General features: G+C 40.5%; 1 protein-coding gene across 1 annotated transcript in view; it reads left to right on the forward strand.

The window, feature by feature from the left end:
- The first annotated feature begins 3,370 nt into the window (after window positions 1-3,370).
- The window catches only part of LOC112462475 (Krueppel-like factor 6), a 315,191-nt gene continuing 293,699 nt past the window's right edge, over window positions 3,371-24,862 (forward strand). Inside the window, exon 1 of the mRNA XM_025028273.1 lies at window positions 3,371-4,918. Coding sequence (XP_024884041.1) covers window positions 4,814-4,918 — 105 coding nt within the window. The 5' untranslated portion in view covers window positions 3,371-4,813. The remainder of the gene's footprint in view (window positions 4,919-24,862) is intronic.

Genomic DNA, 24,862 nt, shown 5'->3' on the forward strand with positions numbered 1-24,862 from the left:
TTGATTGCTACTCTCAAATACCATTTTCTATGCTTTTTAATTACAAATTTTATAAGAAAATATTCATTTAATTAGGCTGAATCAATAACGTTATTATTTAATTATGTAAAGTAATAATTGGGACACACAGAAACACAATATCAGCTATAAAGAATATACTATGCTAATTTCGTAATTAATTTATATAATGTTTGTAATGAAACTCTGAATTATTAAAAAGAAACGATTTTTCTACGCCAGTTGCTGCATTCCCGCAATATTTTGTATATCAGGGCATTATCATATCGCTTTATTTCCCACTTAAACTCGGATCAGTGGAGAGTTGAAATTCGTCGTTCCATATCCCGCTAAATTATTTGCGTATGCTCGCAACGTTTCATGCTAGAAATGCAATACGGTTTACAAACATCGATCAGCGTAATATATCGTTCTAAACTGAATAATTGAATTAATATGTTAATGGCCTCGGATACCCCGGTCGATCGTTTTATCGGGACATGCGCCGCGCGTGAGAGAGAGAAAGAAAGAGAGAGAGAGAGAGTCATTTTGTGTCTAACAAACATCCTGTCGACTCGTTCCGCGGCGAAAATCGACATGCTACTGTATATTCCCGCTACAAGAAAGCTTTTCGAGAGCTGGGCTTGGGTCCAACTGCGACCGCCATGTTTATGGTACCGGGCGTCTTAACCCACTGAGCGAAGGAATATATCCGGAAAACGATGCCGAAGTTGAGAGGTTGCGCGAGGTCAGGTTCCGACGCAGTGCTATACATTCCGCTCGCAATTTCGTAAAGCAGATAATATCTGCAGTACTCGCGGACGCAAAATAACTTTCAAGGTAAATGTTCCGAGAAGGAACTTTGTCTCCTCCGAGTTATTTGGGATGTATAAAATGCGCTCTCTAATTACAAAAACGAACCAGTGATAAAAGTATAACACGGTAACTTACCTCGAATGTGTGTATATCTTCCGCGATCGAGTTAGTTTCAGAGGAACTATCGTTTAAAAGCTCGAAAAAAATGCAATTTCCAAGAATATCGGCAGTATTATTGATCGAGTCGGCGCTATATCGATTCCAAGCCATTGTTCAATACGACCGAAACTCTTTCGATATACTATACGCTCCGATATAACGGCGCCTATACAATGCGCGCTTTGTGCAGCGCGCGGGAGAAACATCAGCGCGCAAACAGAGCGATTCGAATGCACACACAATCACCGATTAAAAAAAATACTTTTTGAGTCACGCGGCCAGTCTCCGACGCGGCGATAGTTGAACGGCGATAGCTCGAACGGAAACGAGGTACGAGCGCCCGATAAGCGCGGTTAGTCTTCTAATTCCATTCGCCATAAACGCTGCTTACGTATCTAATCTGGCATTCCCGCGTGCTGCACCAGCGTCTACAGAAAGGCTTTAACGAACACGCAGAATCTATGAATCATTTACGGCGACACAAGGCGTTCGTTTCTCTCTCTCTCTCCCTCTCTCCCTCTTTCTCGGTTCTCTCGGTTGACTCACGAGCGATTATTCATTTGCAAATAATTCGCGTTCGTGTGCTCCGTGCTTGTGCATTTCTCGTAGTCGATTCGCTGAACGAGCAGCCCGTTTCTCTCTGTTAAATCTAAACGTTTATGCAAACGTAAACCTTCGACTTTCGGTTAGGTCGGCTTAAAGACAAGCTCGCGAGATTACTGCTTGTGAAATATAATTTTAAGCTTCTTTTTCATATACGCGTTGCATTAAAGATGTGTATCACGTAATAAGAAAGAGCTGCAAAAGATAAAGCATGTGCCAGATACATAGAACAAATGTCAAACACACTCGTGTTTGTTCTCATTTATTTCTTATAACTGCATCTGAAGTTATCGTGAAATTACGCTATTAATTCAATAACGCATTAATTGGTTACGAAAAAACAATAATATAGATATCAAAGTATTAAAAAATAAGTTCACGTATTTATACCGCAAAGCATTTTTTTGATAGCTTTTTTTATCCGGTTTTAATACTTTTTTTTTATCAGATTTGTCTTCAATAAATGAAACAGCTGCAAACCTTTCGCGCGCAAAATTGCAACTAGAAACCTGAATGGTCGATCCACATTGGCCATGTTGTGAAAGTAAGATAGATGCATAAGTTATAGGCGACCTTTACTGTACTGTCGCTTGAATGGGAAATCCGAAGCGCATATTGCCTATATGCGTAATTCGAATGAATCGGCTTGCGAAGATAATAGCTACAATGCTGCGATTGAAATGATGTCCGATTCATACAATCATTTGCAGAATTGTGCAATTAAAGCGCAAATTATGGAAAATTTTCCTCGCTGCTGAGAGAATAATTGTAATGTAAAGAAACCATCAAAACCAGTAAAGAATTTATTTTGCGCATTTTTTAGTTACGTAAATACTCTCAGGTTATATCCCGCGAAATAAAAAAAATTCCGCGATAAAATTTCCAGAATTATACTATTATCGTAACATTGTGAAATATTTCTATTTCCTGCATATGAAGAATTAAATTATTTTAAAATGTGTATTGGAAATTGATGTACATTTTCACGCGTATGTGTGAAAATGCGCACAATGTAAAAGAAGAGCCTTTGGAAATTTATGTGACATTGATTATTTCATTTATGTAATGACGAAAATTAATTGTCTGCGAGCGCTCGTTTATTTTCGGAAATGCATATATTTTGATCGGCAGATTGAAATAAACATGTTTATAAATCGCATTTGTATGCATACCTAAGGTATAGTTTGAAACAAATAAATCATTTTCGCATACGTACGTACCTTACTTCTATTCAGATCCGTTCCCTTCCTCGTCGACACCGTCGAAAGTTGAGAACGTCGATGGATTTCGTGGTATCTACTTTTTTACTTTCGTACGTATTTTAAATCAGGGATGTTGGCTCTCGGTACGAATTTAGCACCCCCTTCTTTCAAACGAAAATGTCCGTTAACAGCTCGAGCACTAAGGTCAGAAACAGATGAAACAGAGCACTGAATTAACCCCTAAACAGCACTTAATTTCGATATACATCTTTACTCCGATTTTGTCTGGTAGGAGTACCAACCTGACGCGGAGGTGTCGGTGAAGACGGTGAACGTACGACGTAGCGCAGCAAATAGTCGTCGATGTAAATTCCTTTCAAACGAATTTGCCTTTTTTTTCGTTCGCGTCGGTGCCTCATTTGCTCGCGCACACACAAACGCACACGCACGTACCACCCGGCCGCGGCGTCGCGACGTCACCGATCAGTGCTGCCGCGGCGTCGCGCACGGCCGTTTACAGTGGTACGACTCGCCGGCGGCTCGCGCGCGCTCGGCAACGTTCGGCCGGGCTCGGGCCTCCTCGCGCAGGCAGTTACGGTGAGGAACGTCAGTTACTCTTCGACACTCGCGCGGAAGAGTCTGTGCGTGTTTTAGCGGTCGGGGATATTCGCCGGGTCCCTATCACGGAGTGTCGAGTATCTCGTTCAAAGGTGTTTTACCCCACCCCCTGCGTTTCCTCCGACCCCCCCTCGGTGACGCGCGCGGGCGAGAATCGTGATACGCGCAGTATCGCGGAGATCTCATCCGGGTGTACGGTGAGAAGTTGGCGGAGTACGCGAGTACCGGCGTCGAGAGATCTCGGCGCGCGCGCGACAGATAAAAGCCGGCTACGCGACGAGTACGATACGCGGAACGGCAGCCGGGAGCCGGGAGATATATAGAGAGGGACGGCCCGGCGCGTGTGTGTTTTCGCCGTTTTAATAGTGAATGCGCGAGTTTTCGTCGTCGGGAGTTAAACGCGCAGCGAGATACCGCGCGCGCGGACGCGGATGGATGTCTAAAGTGAAGTAAGAAGCAAGAGAGTAAGAGCGAGGAGCGAGAGAGGGAGGCCCCCGGGAAACCCGGCAGTCAGCCACGGACGACTTCAGGCCGGCATTTTGACGTTTGCTCCGCGTGTCTTCCCCCCTCCGCGTTCCCTCCCCGCGTGTGATGAATACTGTCGCAGGTGAGACGTGCACGCGACGCCAGCAGACAGAGCGTCGAGCCGCACGAGTGATGCCTTGTTCGCAGTGAGATTTTTTCCCCTCCCCCTCCCCCTCGGTCGTTTTCGCGTTTTCTCGCCGCGCGGCAGTTAGCGGCATCCGGCTACGATAACAAGCGGCAGGGACGACGCGGCGGGTACAGTTCTTCCTCGGTCGTCGCGCGACAGGTACAGAGAAGAGGAAAGGGTGAAAGAGAGGAGAGAGGAGAGAGAGAGAAAGAGAGAAAGAGAGAAAGAGAGAAAGAGAGAGAGAAGTGCGCGCGTCCGCGGACACCGGCGGGTATCGGGAGCCGTTATCGGGAAGTGTGGCGGCGGAGAATTTCACGCGATTCCATAACCGTCCCAGGATCCTCGCGGCGACGCGCGCTCCGTCGGGGTCTGTCTCCGCTACTCCGCTCGTCGCTTCGTCGCTCGCCGCCGGCATTCTCTCGCGTCCTCTATATACGGTGGTGGGGAGGGCTCTCGCCTCTTCCCCGATGATACGCACGTGCGCTCGCCGCTACTCGCTACTACGTTTACGTGCGTGCGTGCGCCCGGGACGCGTTCAGTGAATCGAGTTCGTAGTATCTCGTCGCGCGAGTGACGCGAGTTGTGTCCGGTCAGTATACATCGTTCTCGTTCTCGGGTCAGTTCTCGGTTCGGTTCAGTTTGAGATTACGCTTACGCGGGCTCGCCGCCACCGCCGCCGCCGCCGCTGCGTTTCCGTGTGTGTGGGGCACCTGCTGCTTGAAGAAGGAGGCCGAAGCGGAGAGGACTTTCGCAGCCGCGCGTAGCCATGGATACGCTCCTACCGAGCGGCAATATATTTCGAGAGCTGCAGGACATACACGACACCGGATACTTCTCGGCCCAGCCGTCGCTCGAGGATCACTGGCAACAGGTATGGACACACCGCGGCTCATTCAACCCGTTATCGCGAATCGATCGAACGGCAGGTTGCCGCGCGCTGCCTTATCCCCCCTATCGATTTTCGTCGGGGTCTTTTAAAGACTGTTAAAAGATATCGCGAGACGTAAACCTGTATAGATAAGATAATAATTTTGTACGCGTTAAATATACGTAAAACGGCGTGTCATATTTCTCCTTTGTTATCGCAAACGATGTTTCTAATTAACTCTCGAGCGACAATTTCGACCTTTTCGAGTTTTTCTCCTCGGAGAGATGAAGGAGATAATTTACGAGATAATTTAGAACTTTTCTTGCACGCGCAACGTTAAGGAAGTCGATACGAGCCGAGACGGGATAATCTAGCGCCGAATTAGGGTGCCGTGTAACAATACGGTGCCACGTGCTGACAAAAATTGTACTAATGCGGTATAGAATACCGGCGGCGTTCCCCAAACCGGCTTTCGCTGTTTGACAGTTTGTCGAATGTTTCTATTTATTACCTCTTTAAGGGGACAAAAGCAGAGGAGGGTTCGGTAGGTATATACTGTCTCCCTCCCTTCCTCCCGTTCATTCATTCATTCCCTACCGAGCGCGTTTCGAGCAAGCCGACCGCCGCGGCGCCGCCGCCGCGCCGTTTAGCTTCGTTTACGAATCGTGGTTAGTGACCTTTGACCTTCTCGTCGCGGCCGATGTCGAATGTGCTTGCCTGCTGCCCGCCGCGCGCGTTTCAGAGAAGCGTTCGCGTACGCGGAAAAACGGAAATTGTCGCACCGCGCGAACGCGCCGGCCCGTAAGATTTGCCGACATCGCGATGGAAACGGTGGTACATTGACCCCCGTTCCTCCCGCGCGATCCTTCGCCGTCCTTCGCGCGAGCGTGACATTTGTCAAGATGCGAAAACCTGCGAACGAGAAATTGCGATAACGCGCAAGAACGATCGCCGGGCTCTTCCGGTGCAAAGACTTTAACGGCGCGATAAATCTCGCGTTACATCGTGTCTATCGGGATCATGATAAAATAGGTCGAGTGATATGATATAAGTATGTTTCATATATCAATCGCGATTGTTATTCTCAACATAGCGGTCCTAGATTTTTGTGAAAATCATTATGAATACGTAATGGATGTGGAATTATCTCTCATTTGCGTGAGAAATTTAAAGCGACCTGCGCTCCCAACTTCGAGTTACGTCATTTTTTTTTAAATTAACTTTCGTAAATGCTCATAGTATATCGGATTTCGCAGTCGCGTCATTTAATCTTTCGATTCAACGTGTAATCGTTAAAGGGAATGTATTATGGACTGAGAAGCGCTTTAAATGTATGTCAATCGGGTTTAAAGACCCGATTGTGCTGTGTACGTTTACGGACTTATGATACGCTCACAGAATATATCAGCGGCCAGTTTACTATGGACTTATTTATTAGTGTATCGAGTTCGAAATCGGATACCGAATGGTAACTAATGGTTCTTCCATTTATGTAATTATAGCTAGTACGAATAATAATTTATAACTATCTTATCGTCGCACGATTCACCGTTTTAATGTTTCTAATTTTTTAAAATCCGTTATGGAGAAGATTTTCTTTTAACATCTAACTATTTATTCTTTCAAGTTCTTTGACTTTTTAGTTTAAGTGTGCATTTATTTAGAGATTTATTTAACGAATTTAACGCTTGAGATGCACGTATCATAAACCGTCGTACATATAATACGTCAATCGCATTAAAAATGACGAACTTTCTTGGAATCGATTTAATTCAAAACGTCAAATATTGAGTCACGATTTATGTCTTCCTAATGATATCTTTATGATAATAATTAATTGTCAAATTAAAATTTCTCGAGGTAAAGCAAGCTTAAAATTTCCTTTTGAGCAACATAGTTTTTATTTCTCTCTATTTTTGAAGCCAAGAATTTTTTACGCTCGCTTTTAACATCGACAGCACCGATGTCCCTGATATTCTGGTTGAGGAGAGAATAGGTATATACTTCAAATTAGAACCGAGGAATTTGCCGTAAAGTTCGACGTGGTACACGTTAACATCTCGTTGGGAATTTGCAGAGTTCGTCGGATGATCGATCGTGAGGTGCGCGCACGATGTATTCCCGGAATTTAAAAGGCAGACATCAAAATCTCGCTCGGCTCGGGAAGCCCAAGGCCGCATTAGATCGGCGTGTATGTACGTTCAGTGACGCGCACGGGTATTCGCTATAGACGCCGCTCCGCGTCCTGTTTGTTTACGAGTGTGCAATGACCTTACTCTGGAGCCGGCCGGCGTAAGAGGGACGGCACTCGTTCCCCATTCAATATCTGAGGCAGTAGAGTGCGTTTTTTTTTCTCCCTTTCTACCGCGCCGCGCGCCGCGCCGGTGTGGTAACAGTATATCGCAAGCGCTTTTTCAGGTTCCGCCGCCACGAGAAAATACGATGTCGTGATCCATTTAACCCTTTATTTGGTAACGTTGCCCTCAAGCGGCATCGATTTGAACCGTTTATCGGGACGACTTGTCGGCATCGAATTTCTTTCGTCCGTCAATTCTTTGGCCAATTAGATGAAACGTCCGCTTCTTGATTCGCGATATTAATTGAATATTATCAATTGTTAAATTGAAAAATCCGCGTGTATCTTAACTTATTTTTATTAATTTTCGAGGTACATAATTTATCATGAGTCTGAAATAGTTATTTAAAATGATAATTGATAAGGAACATAATTGATTCCAAAATTACTTTTTAAAAAAGTTAGTATCATTGAACAATGATTTTTACGCGTACGCGTAAATATTCATCATTGATATCACCTATTTCCAGAGACTTATAATTATATTTAATGCCAAAAAAGGTTTTTTTAAGAGAACTTAAATATTGATAAAATAACAGACGCAATGCACAAACTTGATTAATTTGTTTGTTATACTGTAGTATGTGTGTGGAAATGCAAGAAAAAGTAAAATATTGATAAATATCTTTCTTGCGTGTGGCCTTCGTATAATTTGCATATTGCAGCAGAGTCGTAGCTCTCCCGATTACGAACGAGTAAGGGGACGTTTATCGCAAGAAAATTTTGATCGATCGCTTGGCACTCGTACGTTTGACTCGCTCCCGCTCGGTTTGCGATTGGCGAGTTGCCTAATTGAATGTCTCCAAGCTTTTCCAACGGAAAACCGCTGGCGCGCGAGGCGTTTGTCATTAATTACTCGTACGATCGTTTGACCGAGTGCCGCTTATCATCGCTGGATCGCGCGGGGAAAAAGCACGTAAAAACGAGGGAAAGGAAGAATAAACAATACACGACGTCGCGCATCGATATTTCGCGTAACCGCGTGATCATGCGAGGCATATGGCGCCAATGCACGTGTCGACAGTGTCCGATAATGCGATTTGACAGGTGCTTCGTCCCGAGTTTTTTGTATTTTGAACTTTACGCGATCTCGTCCATCAAACTGTTTCGACATCAGTTATATCTCTACGCATGACAAAGCGGCCTGATGCCGTGTATGCCCAGGCATCCTGTCGCTATCTACATACGTTCTATACGTAGAGCCGATTTGTAATTTCTTTTTTAAAGGACTCTCACACTGTACCAAGTATTACGTACTATGGTGAGATTACTATATTTATACATACTCAAAAATTAGTACAATAATTTTAAATAATTCCATATATATTCTCCCTCTTCTTATGTACAGGTATTATGTCGCTCATTTGTTACAACAACGGTATAATTAAAAAATTGTCATTTTTGAATTATTTGCAAAAGAACGGTGAGAATTTAATACACTGATTCAAGGGCTAATAATTTTATTTCTCCACAATCGGTTATTACATCAAAATCATATTTAAAAATAATATTACAAAATTTCAATGATTCAAAACATTCGAACTCTTTTCTGGAAAATTTTGTTTTTTCAATTATGTCGTCATTGCAGCAATTGAGCGATATATTCTTTATATTATTCTCCATTATATTATATATTTACATATTATATATCTATTATATTATATTTATATTATTCTATATTATTCTCTATGTAGACTTCATGTGCTATATATTTTTTTTTCTGGCAATATGAGATTTTTAATGATTTTTTCCTGTGAAAACTCACCAGCTCATATCTCATTTGTGTATGAAAAATTGAAATATCGACCATTATTTCTCTTTGGTTTTCAACGTTTATGTCTAGACAGTATAATGGTGAAATATTTTTGGCTAGCGGGTTATACACATGCATTTATTTCATCAGTAAAACTACCATAAACGTCATTAATTCTAATATAGTATAAATCCGTGATTGAGCTTACCGGTCTGTACCCTGTCGCGATACGAGGTTTTCTCATGGCAAAATTTTTTCTCGATATCGACACGTCGCAGTAAAAAGGTTCGTAATTGCACGCGATTGTTTTAAATGCGCAAAGCATGCAGCAATGCAGCTGCTATCGAATTTAACATCGCGGAAGTTATTACTCAGCCTGAGAGACAGTTCTGTGGCTGCGGAAGATACGCCAACGCGCGTTTCCCTCGCCGCTACTGATACTGCGGATTCGTCGCGACAAGAATATTTATTCGTAATAATTCTGTTTTTATACGATTTTTCAATGTTTTACTTCTTTTATAAATTGTAAGAAAATCTAATATCTCGCCACTTAAGGTAAATGTACCAATTCCTGAACACGTACCTATGTCTGGACATTTTTATCATTTTAGTTAAATAAGTTATAATGTTAACATATTTTTCTTGTATTATATTTTTATCTTTGATTTTAATTCGCGTTATTTATACTTATATAAAAACTAAAATGATAAAGGTGTTCAGACATAGGTCTTAAGTATCCCGACATTGATACATTTATCTTACCTCTTCTGCATTTTTCATATTTCGTATCTTGTGATAAGTTCTAAATCCTAACGAAACTCTGATATTTCATTAAATATTTTATCAAGTATATTCTTAAATAAAAGAATTGGAAAGTTAATTGCGGCAGACGTCGTAAAATAAAGATCATGAGATTTATCGGTGCGGAAGAGAGAGAGAAAGAGAGAGAGAGAGAGAGAGCTAATTATTATTTGAAAAAATAAGTGCGACTTTGTTGTGTGAAGTCTATAACGTTATAATTTTCATACTAAAGTATTTGTACGAATGACAGCATTGGAGGATCACATCCAAACAGGTTGTCGATATACATCGAAATTCAATATTTATATAACGTTCGTGCCCGGTACTCGATTCTGTCATAGACAGATATGCCGTGAATTAAAATTTCCTCCTTTTCGAGGCACTATATGCAATATCCCAGATTGGATTCTGGCGCCATTCGGCAAGTCGCGCTGATTGTTTTCCACGATTTTTGCGATTTACCGAGCCAAAAACTTGTCTGCACATTAGTAAAACACGTATGCTTCACCTTCGTCACCAAATAAATACATTTAGCGCAAGCCTGTTTACCGGGATGCGCGCGCACGATATAATCGCCTTCGCATAACGATCTAGTCGTACAACCTCCGCATTTTACGACTATGTGTATAAAATGCGCGTAAAAGCTTCAATGAGCCTAGACGGGAACCGGTACAAACATCGGCGCGCGTGAATTATATGCCTCTGACGCTCGCAGCATTGGCAATGTGTTTTTTTCCTCTTCTCTTTCACTCTTCCTATTTGTCCTTGTTCCTCTATTTCTCTCTATTATTCCTGTTCTCTTTTTATCTCATTTAACCAGTTAACATTTCTTCACTCACGAGTTAACTTGACGCATCGCATTACGACATACTTCGTCCGTGTGACATTTTACGATCCGCTTCGGTACACGAATGTTTCACAATTCTGTGTCGTGCGTATATATCGCTGACAATGTTTTCCCTAATACACGACAATTGATTATCAATTTTCATACGATTTTACGTTTACTACACGTATGTTGCTTATACTTCGATATTCGATGGTTATATCGTACCAGGCAATACGCGATTTTGTTTTCATGGAAATTATAATAGACAAATTGATTTATTTTTTTTGGTGCGACAATGTTCATCGGGGGCAGAGTAATTTTTATCTGATTTAAAATAGTATGAATTAAAAACACAAACACGTGACATTGGTGCTTACTAATTTTGCAAATATAAAACTCGTGCGAAAACGCTACGAATTAGCGATTCCGGTGTAGTTTTATTTAATTCGAAAAGATATAAAGCATTGGAATATTTTTTCCAATATTTTCGATACAACGTTTTTCCAGGGAAGTGCAATTTTATTTGTGCCCCGAAAAATTAAAATACTGGATTTGTTTTCACGTTTGTCGTTAAATTATCAAGTAATATTTTCCACGAAAAAATACAATATCGATTGATTTTATATTCAAGTTGCAATATAGAAACTTTTATTTAGTGTTCCTGGAAAAATAAATTAATGAGAACTTAGCTATTATATGTTTGGTAACTTTGATGGTAAAATAATTCAACGTATTGTATATCGTATGGCTCGATGACAGACTTGGTTTTTATGACGCGGCACGTTCTTGCGCATTCTCGAGAAGTTGTACTTCAGGAAGTCGGTTCAGTGCGGTAAGTATCAGTGCTTCAACCGTTCGAAAAGAATGCAAAAGACTGCGGCTGCTTTTAAACAGCGTCTGACGAGCGAGCGAGTGAGCGACTCGATCAAGTTTCGAAGTTTTTTTTCTTCGCTCTTCCTCTCTTTCCTTTCTATAAGATTTATCTTTAATGTAAGACGGGATGATCGTACTTTCTTACATTAAATTGAAACGATTCCAGCGAAGAATTTATTTCTCGGCTGTATAACTTTGCTCAATTTGAACTTCTTTTTATATAATTAGAATTTTATATTTGAAAACTTAAGGCTTAAGCATGGATGTTATATGGGACATATATTACATACATGGAATTACATTCCATAATTTTTTTTTGAGTAACCTCTAATATCTGGAATTTTCCACCTCGCGTAATATATGTGTATATAATTATTCTGTCATTTTTATAATTCTATATAATTATTTATATTTTTTCGCATATCTTATTGACATATTTTCTTACATATTTGTTTATTTAGTTTCATCAACTGACTTTACTCTCGATTCTATTTTCTCTTTCCAAATATGCTAATACTCAAAGATATTTTTGGTGAATAGGCCTGACGTAACTCTTCTGTTTCTAACTGGTACGCGTATGATCCCGGTTGTATTCGGCTTCTCGTCCTCTTGCCTTTTCGTATCTTATGTCGCTCCCGCGTTCGCGCCGCGAATGCACGCGATGACGTGAGAAACAATAGTCCGTCTGTACAATGGGCCGTCATGAGAGTGATGCGAAAGAATGCCACATTGTAGCTCGTCGTGGCTGCGGAACGTGGCATTGTTAACCTTCGATGGCACAATTCTCCTTTTCGGATCGTGTCTTCTCCGTCGGTGGCACTTGTGGAATCTGCAGACTTGACACCTAGCGTTCGTTGTCACTAACTCGCGTCGATACCGCGATGTCGATTCCGTCACGAGGCGAAATCTGGACGTACTTCGTAAATACTATGTCATCGATCTGTAAAAACGTATAGCTTTCATTTGAAATGTTTCGACATGTTTTTCCGTGTATTATTTTTAACATATATCACTTTTAAAAAAATATTTGTTAATTTGACATGTTGACGTACTAACCAATAACTGGCGTTTTTACGCATTGCAGAAATTTCATACAACTTTTTTCAAATTATATTGCATTCTGGTTTTATTTTAAAAAATGTACTATAAAAAGCTACGTATACGTTTGATGTTAACGATATGTACTCAATTTAAATTTCATATAGGCATGCAATATTTTATCCTTCGATTTTTTCTTACATCAATTTAAAAAACTAGAGGATTGCGATTGCATTCCTTCTCTTATTTCCGCTGCATGATACGTAAGAGTTAGAATGATGAGGGACAATATTAAGAGAAGAAATTCCTTTTATCGGACAGGATATACAAGGAATGTTGCCACGTCGGACACGAGCGGTAGCTGATCACGTTCGTGCGTTGCTCCCTTTCTCCTTTTCGCAACGACGCGCGATGCGCGCAAATGTCGGCAGCGAGTCCGGTTGGAACGCGGCGACGGCGGTTATTTCTGAGTTTCTGCTAGTGCACTCACTGCCGAGGCATTCGCGTTTTATGTTTCGCGCGTGTGCCAGAACAAGATCGTCGTCAACTCGCTCGTTCGTGCGATACGTTTGGGGAGCCATACGCACGACGCGTTCCCTCGTTCATCATAGCTGGGTCACCCGCAAGATGGATCTATTAACCCTACTGTCATTACAAGAGCGGGAGGGTGATGAGGAGAGATAATTTTGAAATCGCACGCGCGTAGCGGATGCGTCTTACTCGGTTAGATTGCGAAATATTTATCATTATCGGAGGATTTATCGTGGATCGTTATACCGCGTGGATAATCGAGGCTCTATCTCGGGAACTTATTATCGTACATGGCCAATAAAAGTGTAAAGTAGATCTGTCGAATGATAGTGAGTCCCATCGTATAGGAAGGTAGCCTTTTGCCAGAAGAAGAAGGGGACGTATGCACGTACGTTTAATTTTGCGATCCGGGTTACGGAGGTCGATGGTAAAGTGTTAGAACCGGAAATACGGGAAGGCGACTGCTTACGGGACAAGTACGCGTTCTCGCCGAGAGCGGACGATAAAACAGAGAGATGGAAACGGAGAGCTAGGGAAAGATGGAAGGAACATCGGGAAAGCTGATAGAAAAAGACGATGCAGGTGATCAAACCGGTCGCTCGGTACGCTAAAGCTGCGGTAGAAATTACGTGCTCTGAAAAGACGTTGTCTCGAGAATCCGTACCTTCTATTTCCAATTAAGATAACTATCTCGCACGAATCGCTATCACTAGCGTACGGTTCGAGGCATCTTTCAATATTTTTGGATTGCGCGAATATGGATTTGTATCGGAACTATAACTTCTTGGAACTCTCGCTCTTGCTATATTGTTACACATTTATAAAACGTCATAATAGCAATTAATAAAAAAGTATGTCTAACGGAAAGAATTACATCTCGAGAGATTTTTGCTATAATACACTGAGAAAAAAATGTCGTTAATTTGACTAAACTCGTTTAGTTGTAGTGATTTGTTTAATGCAAATATTAATATATTTAAATCAAATATACGTGAGTAATATTAAGAAATTCTGAATTTATTTCAATATAATATTTTTTGAATTAACAAATGTTAGCTTGACAGCCCGTGACCGCTGCATTTAGTTAAATCAAATAATATTTCTTTGAATCAACGATTTTTTTTTCTCAGTGTAGAAATGAAATTTAGAGTGCTTAGACAAGCGTTGACGTTGAAAATAGTCTAATTTCTTTCAATTTATTCAAATTTGTGTATAAAATTCTTTGCTATATTTTTGGGACAATTAAAAAACGTTAATACTCGGTCAAAACATTATTTAATTGACAACTATCGAATTAACAGTCAATGCTCTTTATTTTAAGTACTTTTTAGACGCAACGGACGGACGCTATAGTTGGTTCGTTGATGCAGTTGATGAAATTTAAACACAGTGATGGCATTTAATGATGAAGAACTCGAGTACAAACAGACGGTCGCTCTTCGTTAATAGTTGACCATTTCGGTGGTACAATCGGCGGCGGAAGATTCGCCCGACGGATAGTCACGCTCGAATTAACGAGCTTTGCGTGAACGAGCGGCTTCGCGGTAAACGAAACGCCGAGAACGGAACAGCGAGCGGGGGAAAACGGCGCAAAACCGAAAAGAGAAACAAAGGACCGATAAAAACAAATTGGTTCTCCTCTCCGCGCCCGTTTGTCCATCGTTCGGCCCGCCGTCGGGCTCGATCGGTTCGACAAATTTTGCGGTCCTTCCGTATACACATTCACACATAGGTATACGCGAATACTTGCGCGCGGTATAAGGACATATAATCTTGTTAAAATTTATCGACGAACGCCCGCATGACACGTAGTATCAGTTGTTTGCCGAGTATATGTGCAAACGCGTGACGATATGCATTGCTACATGTGACTGCAGTTGATAAATCATCGAGGATAAATTATATCAATCGTACAGTATAAAAATGTATTTTATATTATTTTATTAGTAAGAAATTGTCCAATTTTGTTGTTCAATATTTTTATTGAAATAACTTTGGTATATATTTTTGACAAATAATACTTAAATAACTATTTAATTATACACATATTATTATATACATATATATTTATAATATATGTAATGCATATTGCAGATAACTTGCACACTCATGACATCATGCTCAGACTCATTTTTGGCGGGGTTTTTGGTTTATTGTTTTGATTGCATGCTTTTAGAACGATTGCATTTTATTCTCTCGAAAAATGAGACATGTTTTATTGTGTGAATCAATTTTTCATCCACGAGTTTTATGCATTAAATCTCTATCGTTTTAAGATAATTATCCATACAATAAAAGAAGCAAACTTATTTACCGGAGCAGCATCGTAACTATATTCTATTTAAATCACGTGTAATCCACTGGCGACGAAAAGTACAAAAAGACATTATCCTCTCTTCCGGCTTGAAAGCCGCAGATAACGGTTACGATTATCGCTTCACTGAGCTCGATCGTTGTATTGTTCCGCACTCGCGTACTTTGCATTGAATAGCGCACGAGTGAGAAAAGTACAAGACTATGAATTAGGTTACATTATTGTTGACTCATAACCTTTTTCACTAGTTTCAATCGTAACGTTTCATTAACAAATCGCAGCTAAGTGTATCTTGTGAACACTTTTAAATGGTTTAATCAGTTTATTTCACATATACTTATTATTCGTGGGATATATCGTGGAGATATGGCGGATACCTATATGTGTTACAGGCAAAATTTGAAATCCAGATATGAATACACGTGCGAATTTCATTAATTGCAAGTTTAATTTCGCGTATATGTATGAAATCGACCCAGGATTTTTCCTTCCAAATCTCCATACCCTCGTCGAATACATTTGCATGCTCTTTCGGCGCTCGGTGCGCGGGTACACCGCGCTTTGCATTTTTGCATTATCCGTGTCGTGAATTTTGCATCCTGCGCTTTGTCCGCCGTATAAAAGAATATTAAGGATATTCGCGGTAAACAAAAAGGGGGGTTTAGGTTTTCCAGTGCGAGACAGCCGTTGTTAGAACGGCGTTGTCAGTTGGTTAGCCGTTCGTTGTAAATTACATGTTGAAATACAGCAAAGTTTATTCATTAACGCCTCGCGTGCTCGTCAGTATCGTGGTGTGCTCCGATTTCACATACATCTGTAATGTCGTGTGCATCGTTTAAACAAATCTTTGTTTTCGCGACTCGAATCGCACGAATCGCACGGTTGCACAATCTGCGATATTCCGCATGCCGTATGCCGGTGCGTTATCCGTTTGATGTTCGGCCAATCATATTGATTTAAAACGCGTATTTTTCTGCCAGTAATTTTCGAGCATGACAGATAAAGTAGTGACCATTGCGTTTCTCATAAACGAATCTCCGAAAATATATCAGGCATAGATTTTTACACTTTATGTAAAAATTTTCAGGATTTTATATGCTTATTATATACATTTTACATATTTTTTTCATAGAAATATGAAAATGTTACCATGTGTAACGTAACAACTAACAATCAACTTTGTTAGATACTTTGTTAGACGAGTATATTTACACAATTTCTATGACGTTCCATTATACAGCACATGAAAGCTCGACCCGCGCAATTTGAGCGCAGAGCTTTGTAATTTCTTATTTGTCAATCTATTTCCCTTGTTAACTTAAGGAAAAGTGGCTTACGTCGTTTTCCAGAGAGTTACTGCTATGAAATCTCGACTCATGCACTCACATACCTCTGGGAATGAAATGTAATGCTGCAACTGCAGACATGTGTTTACTTTGTCCTTAAATATTTGTTACTTACACAAGGGTCAGCTATACGCTCGGTCGTTATCTAGAAATGTCGAATTTACGGTGGATATGTCGCATTGGTTACCACTTTTATCGAAAACAAGATAAAAAGGCTCTCGATACAAATATTTTTACAGAACAACAACCGGAGAAAAATCGATTCGCGCGACTTATAAGACACGTGCAGCTGCAATATATACATAGATACAAAGTCAACTGCAAGATTTAACGCGCGAGTGTCGTAGAATTCTCAAAGTTTATCAGACACCCGCTGTTTGTTTACACGGCGACACGTTGAAGTTATTCTTAGCGCTTAGAGTACAGAACATCGTCTAAGTTTAGAGCGGCGCCTTTAAGTCACGTTTCCAAATATCATCGCTGCAAAATCCAAGCACGAGAGCGAAATTCAGGTGAAATGCAATCGCAGCCGCATACTCCGATTTACTTATCATCGGTTTACCATCGAAACTCACGCGCGAACTATAAACTATGCAAAATCGCAAGCTACGTGTAATAGTACTATAATTCGATAATCGATTATTTGGCATTTCGCGGACTCTAAAGACAGAGTTGTGAATTACAAGCTCTCGTGCATCTGCGCGGCGATAGCCGACGTATTGCGAGCTGTTTCATCATTAATCGGATATCTGACGCTCCTGAGAAATACTAGATTAGCTTGATTGTGTTTTAATTTTGATCCCGTGAACGATATGCGCACCTGTATCCTCCACCGTTTCGCCCTTGCGACGCCGAAAACCCTAATGCGACCCTTCGAGTCGGGATTCGACGTTAATTTTAGTTTCGTACACGATGATACATTTTGAATGAAGTCGTAATCCTGACGGCAGACTTCTCTCAAAGGAAAAGCTCGACCAACGTATTCCCCTCTCTCTCTTTCTTTCTCTTTCTCTCTCTTTCTCTTGGAAGAGATGCGGATTGAAGTTTTCATGTACTTCCTTATCTGCAACTTGTACTTCCATTTCTACGTGTGTCATATATAGTAGTCGCGAATTTACTTGCTCGGAGTATAATTAAAAATGTTTGTGGCAACTCTCTATAGTTTCTATACCGAGTCACTCTCAGCTGTCCGTGTTTATTAAAGTTAGATTATCAAGTTTGGAAAAGCGAATTTTAACATGATTGATAGTAATATACCTACGTATCATTTGGATACATGATTGTGTGACGGGAAATCTATCAAGATGTGTAACCGTTTCGAAATATGTATGAACTGTGATCATTACGATAATTTCCATGAGTCATCGAGAAGCTATTAAACATGTTTTGCGATTAATTAATAATTGATTTGATTTATTACTGATGAGTCAGTCTTGCAAAATAATCTTTATACGAGTATTGATTAAACAGCTGAAACTTTTAATAACGAAACGTGGTATATTGTGCATACTGCATACATATTTGCGAGTTGAAAGGATTTAAAAAAAGAAAAGTCTGTATGTCTGCTATACTGTTGAATAAAATCCTTTTTGAACAAGTGGATAAAAATACAAACTAGTAATAGTCTAAATAATATCATGGAATCGAACTATATCAATTATCAAAAAGAAAAGAGTTTACATCTAAAAGAAATTTGTTTTACTTTATATTAACATATATTACTCTCCAAACTTCAATGACAAAAGAAAGAAATAACGAATAATAGGTATAATTTTGTCATTTTAGTTCCGTTAATTTTAGTGCATTAGATTTGTCAATAATATAAGCAGATCGATAGACATTTTTTCCGCCGACTCGAGCAAAAGTCAGGTCATAGGCCGATGTTCATATAGTCAGGTCTTATATATGTATAAGATCTTACTATGAATACAGGCCATAGTTTCGATCAGCGTCTTTTGGTTGCAACAACGACGCATCTTTCTCACGGGCGGAAGCGGAGCGCGAGGTCGTTCCTTGTTGAGGCAACACCAACACCAGCCATGCCGTTAACAACTGGCAGACGCGTGTTAATGGGTTTCAGCTCTGTAAATACATTAAGGCTGCTCGTCGCGCCGTTAATCGCCGTTACAACGCGCGCGATGAGGGCATTCCGCACAACTTAGACGCGTGTATTAATCATCGGCGAGGCGCGTACGATGCGTGCGATTATGTGTGGGACAATTAATTTTGGTACGCGGATACAAACACGTGTTTAGAGTCCGCATCATTCACAAGAAAAGAATTACTCTCAATATTTTTCAACGGCAAGTTAAATTGGCAAGTTAAATTGCAGTTCATGTAAGTACTTTATTTGTACCGCTGACCGAAGGTCTTATGTAAATTTTTTCCTGCGACGATCTTCATTCGAGGTCGCGCGATTTATATCTCGCTTACATTAATTAAACTTGGTTGCAATCGATATATCTTGAAACATTCCGTATAAATGTCTCAATTATAATCTGTCGCAATTTTTGAATTTTAAATCGCTACGTATATATATCTGTCTCTGGGCGTTCGGTTTGTCTTGGTTATGTTGAAATAAACTCAGAATACACTAATTGCTTAGCAAATGATAAAAAACTTTTCATAAATCTTTGTTACTGCATATTTAACAAGTCTGCGCTGCAGGCGGGTAGGTGTTGAAGGGCGTTGCATTAGCAACATGGAATTTTGTGAGAGCATCTGGAAGCGATGCAACCGTCGGGATCTGCTCTTTTAGATGATTAGTATCCTGGGAGAAAAAGTACATCACGATGTATATTTTTGCTTCTCTTTTTAAACATTGCAGTATATTTCCTTCCTCGTTGCATTTTTGCGTACTTTAAAAATAATAAAGAAGGGAAATGTATCTTTTAATCGTCGTCACTTTGAGATTACAGAAAGGCAGCTTGATTGTATGATTCTCACGTATCGTATAACACTTGAACGTTAATCGCAATATTGTATTTCTTATCCAACCTTATAATATGTATTGTCGTTCGGGAGATAGCTTTTCCGTGTCTTTGATTAATTTTATCATTTTATCACTTCAAAGAATTTGACGTGAATCAAATCGATATTGCTCGATTTCTTTACCATAAGAGAATGCTTAAAACAATAGAGTATTCCAATAATCGTTTAAGGATTATTTAAGGAAAGTCTTAATTTGAGGAAAAAATCAGTTAATGTCGCGGATATTGCTTAGAAGAAGCTTTCGCCGTCAAAAATTTATGAAAGTTAGTACAATTAAATGATGTATATTCTATTTAATACTGTTTTTCTATAGTCTCAGGTGTTAATATCTAATATTGAATTGATAGAATGAGTATCACTGGGATATCTTGAGCGCTGCATTTGTGTCGCAACAGAGCATCATTGATGTTAATGAGCTAGATTGGAAAGCTGTCTCGCGTTTGAAAGTTATCGAACGGCGAGAACGCGCGATTGGTGTTTCTCCCGTATGGTATCAGGGGACGTTTAAGATGAACACGACGCCGATCATGTATATATGTGTCTGCCGATCGTATGACGATGCACGTACGACGCAAGGACGGCGTGTTTAATTTCATGAATGAAATCTAAATAAATCAGTGCGCCGTGTTATTACGAGGTGTAGCACACCCGATAAATCTCGCTGATAAACAATGCGCCAAAGAGCAGCAAAAAGAGACTGCCATTTCTTTTAACAACGACAACGACGACGACGATGTGATACTTTTCCAAGGTCGCGTGCCATTTCCTCGTGCCGATCCTTCACCGTAACGTTCGTTATCGCAAAAATCAGCTCATTAGAAACCACTTGTCTCGTATCTGGATCTCAATGTTGAAAAACATGTAACTTTTCCTGTGTGACAATAATATGTGTAATAAAATTTGCGTAACTTTTGCATAGGTCGTTAGAAGTGTATGACTAGCAGTGTATGACTATATTAATAATAAATTAGTGATTGCGTCTGTTAATTGTGTCGTAAATACCTGTTCAATAGTTTGCAATTTCTCGTGTCCGTTTTCCGTCTAGCCTTCTACCCCTCGACTCGTCTAGGGGGATAGATTAAACACGTCGATTCTAAATATTTCAATAGTGCCGACCAAATTAGGTGAAACTTCGATGAGCAATCGGTTTTCCTTTTACCGCGATGCTAGTTTCAACGCCTGTTTAATCACTGAAAACGTGCATTTAAGTATTCCCAAGTGCAATTTGATGTTATCTATGCAATGTAATTATCATATTTCACATGCTGCTTGTCTCTCTCTCTCACAAATACGTATACACAGATTTCTTTGCCTTCAATATTTACGTTATATTCGCTATATATGCATTTTAATTTTATTATAAGCTAAAAGCTTCAAGTGATTAGATATTTCTTCGTAATTTTTTTGAGTTAAAAAGTAGACAAGTTTTTCTAAAGATTTCTACTTTCTCAGTCAACATTTTATCATAACTATAATAGCTTTTCTCCGTAGTTTATACATCACTTTATCTCTTAACTTTTGGTGCGAATTAATATTAAATATTACTATACTAAAATTTTCTATTTCTTTTTGTAAATACAATTGACTTAGTATTTGTATTATGGCTATTCAACATTTAGCCGTGACAAAATTTATACTTCTAGATTACGTTTTCTCTAGATGTAATTACAAATAATAGAGCAGTTAATTCGCGCGCATGCAGTTTCCGTGTATTGAATTACACAAACGCAATACTTGGCATTTTTATTCTTCCTATGTCGTTATCTGCCGTTAGCTAATTAATCAAATTGAATCGAAGTCTCCGTCGTGGGACAGTCTCGTCATCAGGAGCTTCGTCTGTCAGGAAACTGCATACGTAGTCGCCGCATACGTGGCAACAGCACCGGCGGCGACACGGACGGATGGAGTGGCTGGAATCGAGACGAGAAGTTGGAAAACAGATATTGATCGCTTGCCGGCGTATGCGGCTAGCTGTTCCGCGTATACTACGCGAATGCACGTGAGCGTTTGCGGATACCGTAATGACTGCTTGCGTTTGGTATATCGCATAACGTCAATGATATTGCCACTTGAGTTTTGATCGATCTGACCTACTGGCATCTGAAATAACATTTGGCAAATGTCTTACCGACTTCTTGCATCAGTTGCCTTCTCCTTACGTTAAATGAGATTAAATTTTATTCACGGCCTAACTTCTCGGAAGTACCTACAACGCATGTCACTCCTTATATTGACTGCAATTTACTGCTCTGTTTCTTGGCGATTGGTATATAGAACGACAGTTGTTCGGAACTTCTAAGAAACTTGAAACTTTTTGAAAGTAACTTGAGTCATCAGAAATTCGAGCTCTAAAGAGATGTGGAATCTTTTTTTTTGTTTTTATTTTTAAACAAAACAATAGTGTTTTTATTATGCAGGTGGAAAACATGCAATTATTTACTTGATAAAACAATCGAATATTTATTCGGTTTTTTAAATGGATTATCATACGTATATTATATAATGTTTTCCGTCCTTGACTCTTAACACAAGAACTGGCTGTCATCGAGATTTAATTGGGATAATAAAGCCTCCTCCATCACGGTACTCAACGTATATCGCGCGCCATTCAGAAGAGAAGACCCTGGGGCATAGATCGTGCCTCTCGCGTGCAGTCAGATTAATATTTCCACGTTACTATCGAAGTTGTCCTATGCATGAATAGCGGCACTCGGTTTACGACTCGTATATGGCATATGCGTAATCATAACCGGATTTTGTGTGTGTGCGTGAAGAGATAGAATGAGAGAGTGTGGGAACTGCGCGGTGTTGTGAATTCCGTTTCTTCTCCTGTCATACCATTGCTCGTTAAATAAAAACGAAATGACAATGGCTAACACGGGCTAACATTATTTCTCGAATAGGATTAGACCTCGGATTAGACTTAGATTAGTATAGGAGTTAGTACTTTCGTTCCGCACCCCATATCGATATCAATTGTACCACGCTCATCGCTCATTCGCGTTGAGCACGTGAACTTGTGTTGGCCGCTGCCCGAAACCCAGCGGCCAAAGACACAACAGTTGTAACGCGATAGGAAGCTACGGGGGTTTAATTTGGTGCAGGCCGATACGCGCACGCGAATACGCGCGTGCGTCCGTGCACACGTGCATGCATGCGTGGATCATCGTCCCCCGGGAAATATGATACACGCGTGATATCGATACGGTAGTAGATGCGGCACAATGTTTTCGTTACGGTGCGCCGAGCTCGTTACTACGTATCTGCACTTCTGCCGCGTGTTCTGCACACTCGGAATCGTGCACGCCGTATGCGCGTATATAAGCGTGGCGTGCGTGCGTGCGTGCGCGAGGCGGCGCCGAATGCGACACACGCACGGGAAATGCGCACCAGACTGGCGTGCAGATATTTTCGGTTCCATCGATTTAACAAGTGGCGATAGCGGCGGATATTTTTATACGCACGCACGTATGCGTCAACATTAATTAATATCGAAGCGCTGCGCTCTTAATGATCGTTAAAGCTATTATCGGCTTGCAGTCGCGCCGGATGAGCGTATGACGCGGCTTCCGGTGCACCTCGGGATTCCCGTGTCGTGACATCGACGTGACATCGACACGCTTACACTTACGGAGCAAATTACCGAAATGTACTGAACCATGTAACCGAGATCTCTGTTTATTATATCACATGTGATATATAGAGAGGGAGTCGAGACACAGTATATTTGTCGAGATAGCAATCTAATTACTAGCAGGCAACATGTTGCCAGCTTTGACAGAACTATTGCTCGTATAATTAATAACCGTGACACAGTTGCAGTTGCTATTCAATAACTAACAATGTAAATAGTCAGGTAACGTCTAACGTCCAACTATCGTTGCCAAAAATATTGTCTACATTATCAACAATTTGCACTTATGATCGAGTAATAAATTCAGAAAGAAGTTAAGAATAGAGTAGCAAATTTGTGCTGTGGCATCAGGGACATCTTGGTCGCACTGACAGCGCCAGCGGTATCAGCTTTATTACCACAGGCATCGCCGGACGAAATTGATGCGCGGCAGTAACTTTACACGACTGTAAATCACAAAAAACATTTAGTAGAAGGCAGTGTCAGATACCTTTCCGCGCACACGCTCTTTCCTCGTGGATACGTAAAAATGTGAGACCATAGCTAGTGTTGGCGTGCTTCTGCAGCACCTCACTAATAATCTACCTCTGCCTCTCGCGCGAAGCTACGCGGAAACGTCCTTACAAATCGTCCCAGGAATCATAAAATCGCTGGGTGTAATTAAACACGCGGCATAGAGCACGATATTTTTCTCCGCGTGGCTCTCTCCACCGTCGCGTTTTTCGTATGATTCGAAAAATACTGGCCATTTATCTTCGAAGGTAAATGTCCGCCTTTTTTCTTCGGTAAATTATCGTAGTTTCTGGTAGTTTTAAAACGTAATGTTTGGCATAAGATTTCAACCAAGTATAAAATTACGAGAAACATAACGCTTGGTGTATAAGAATTCAGCGAGACATAAAGAATTAATTTCTGGAATTTCATTCTCAAGTAAAATATATTTTGTACTTTATGGTAATGGAAAATATCCTTTTTACATTTTATAGATGAAATATAAGAATGATAAATTCATTAATAAAATAAACATACATATTTATAACATTTATCTTCTGCCATTTCGAAATTTACGGAAAATTATTCTAAATGTATCATTAAAGAGCTAACTAATGATATCAATTTTTTTTCGGTGAATTATCGTTAGTTTTTCGGTTCTGTCGGTTCTGTGGTTTTCCTTCGCAAGATCAATAAATTGTAGAATCGCGGGCGCTGCACGGGCGCCGCAGTCGTCCTTCGCGTACCCGGTTTCCCATCCATACCTCCCTCCGGTCCTCATCTCGTAGGCCCCCTCTGAGAGCATTTGAGCCCGGCCGACCGAGCGATAATAAAATAATTCTCCGCCACAATAGACAATGCTCGGCGGGATGATAGTAATTCAAACCGGATGGAGGAAAAAGAGGCCGGTCGTCGTTTTCCGTACTTCCGCCCGGCTGGCGTATACGCTCCGGCGCTTCGCTCTCGTCCTCTCGTCTCGTTCTCTTCTT

The sequence above is a fragment of the Temnothorax curvispinosus genome, unplaced genomic scaffold, assembly GCF_003070985.1.
Source record: "Temnothorax curvispinosus isolate PA1 unplaced genomic scaffold, ASM307098v1 QBEX01012454.1, whole genome shotgun sequence".
Classification (NCBI taxonomy): domain Eukaryota; kingdom Metazoa; phylum Arthropoda; class Insecta; order Hymenoptera; family Formicidae; genus Temnothorax; species Temnothorax curvispinosus.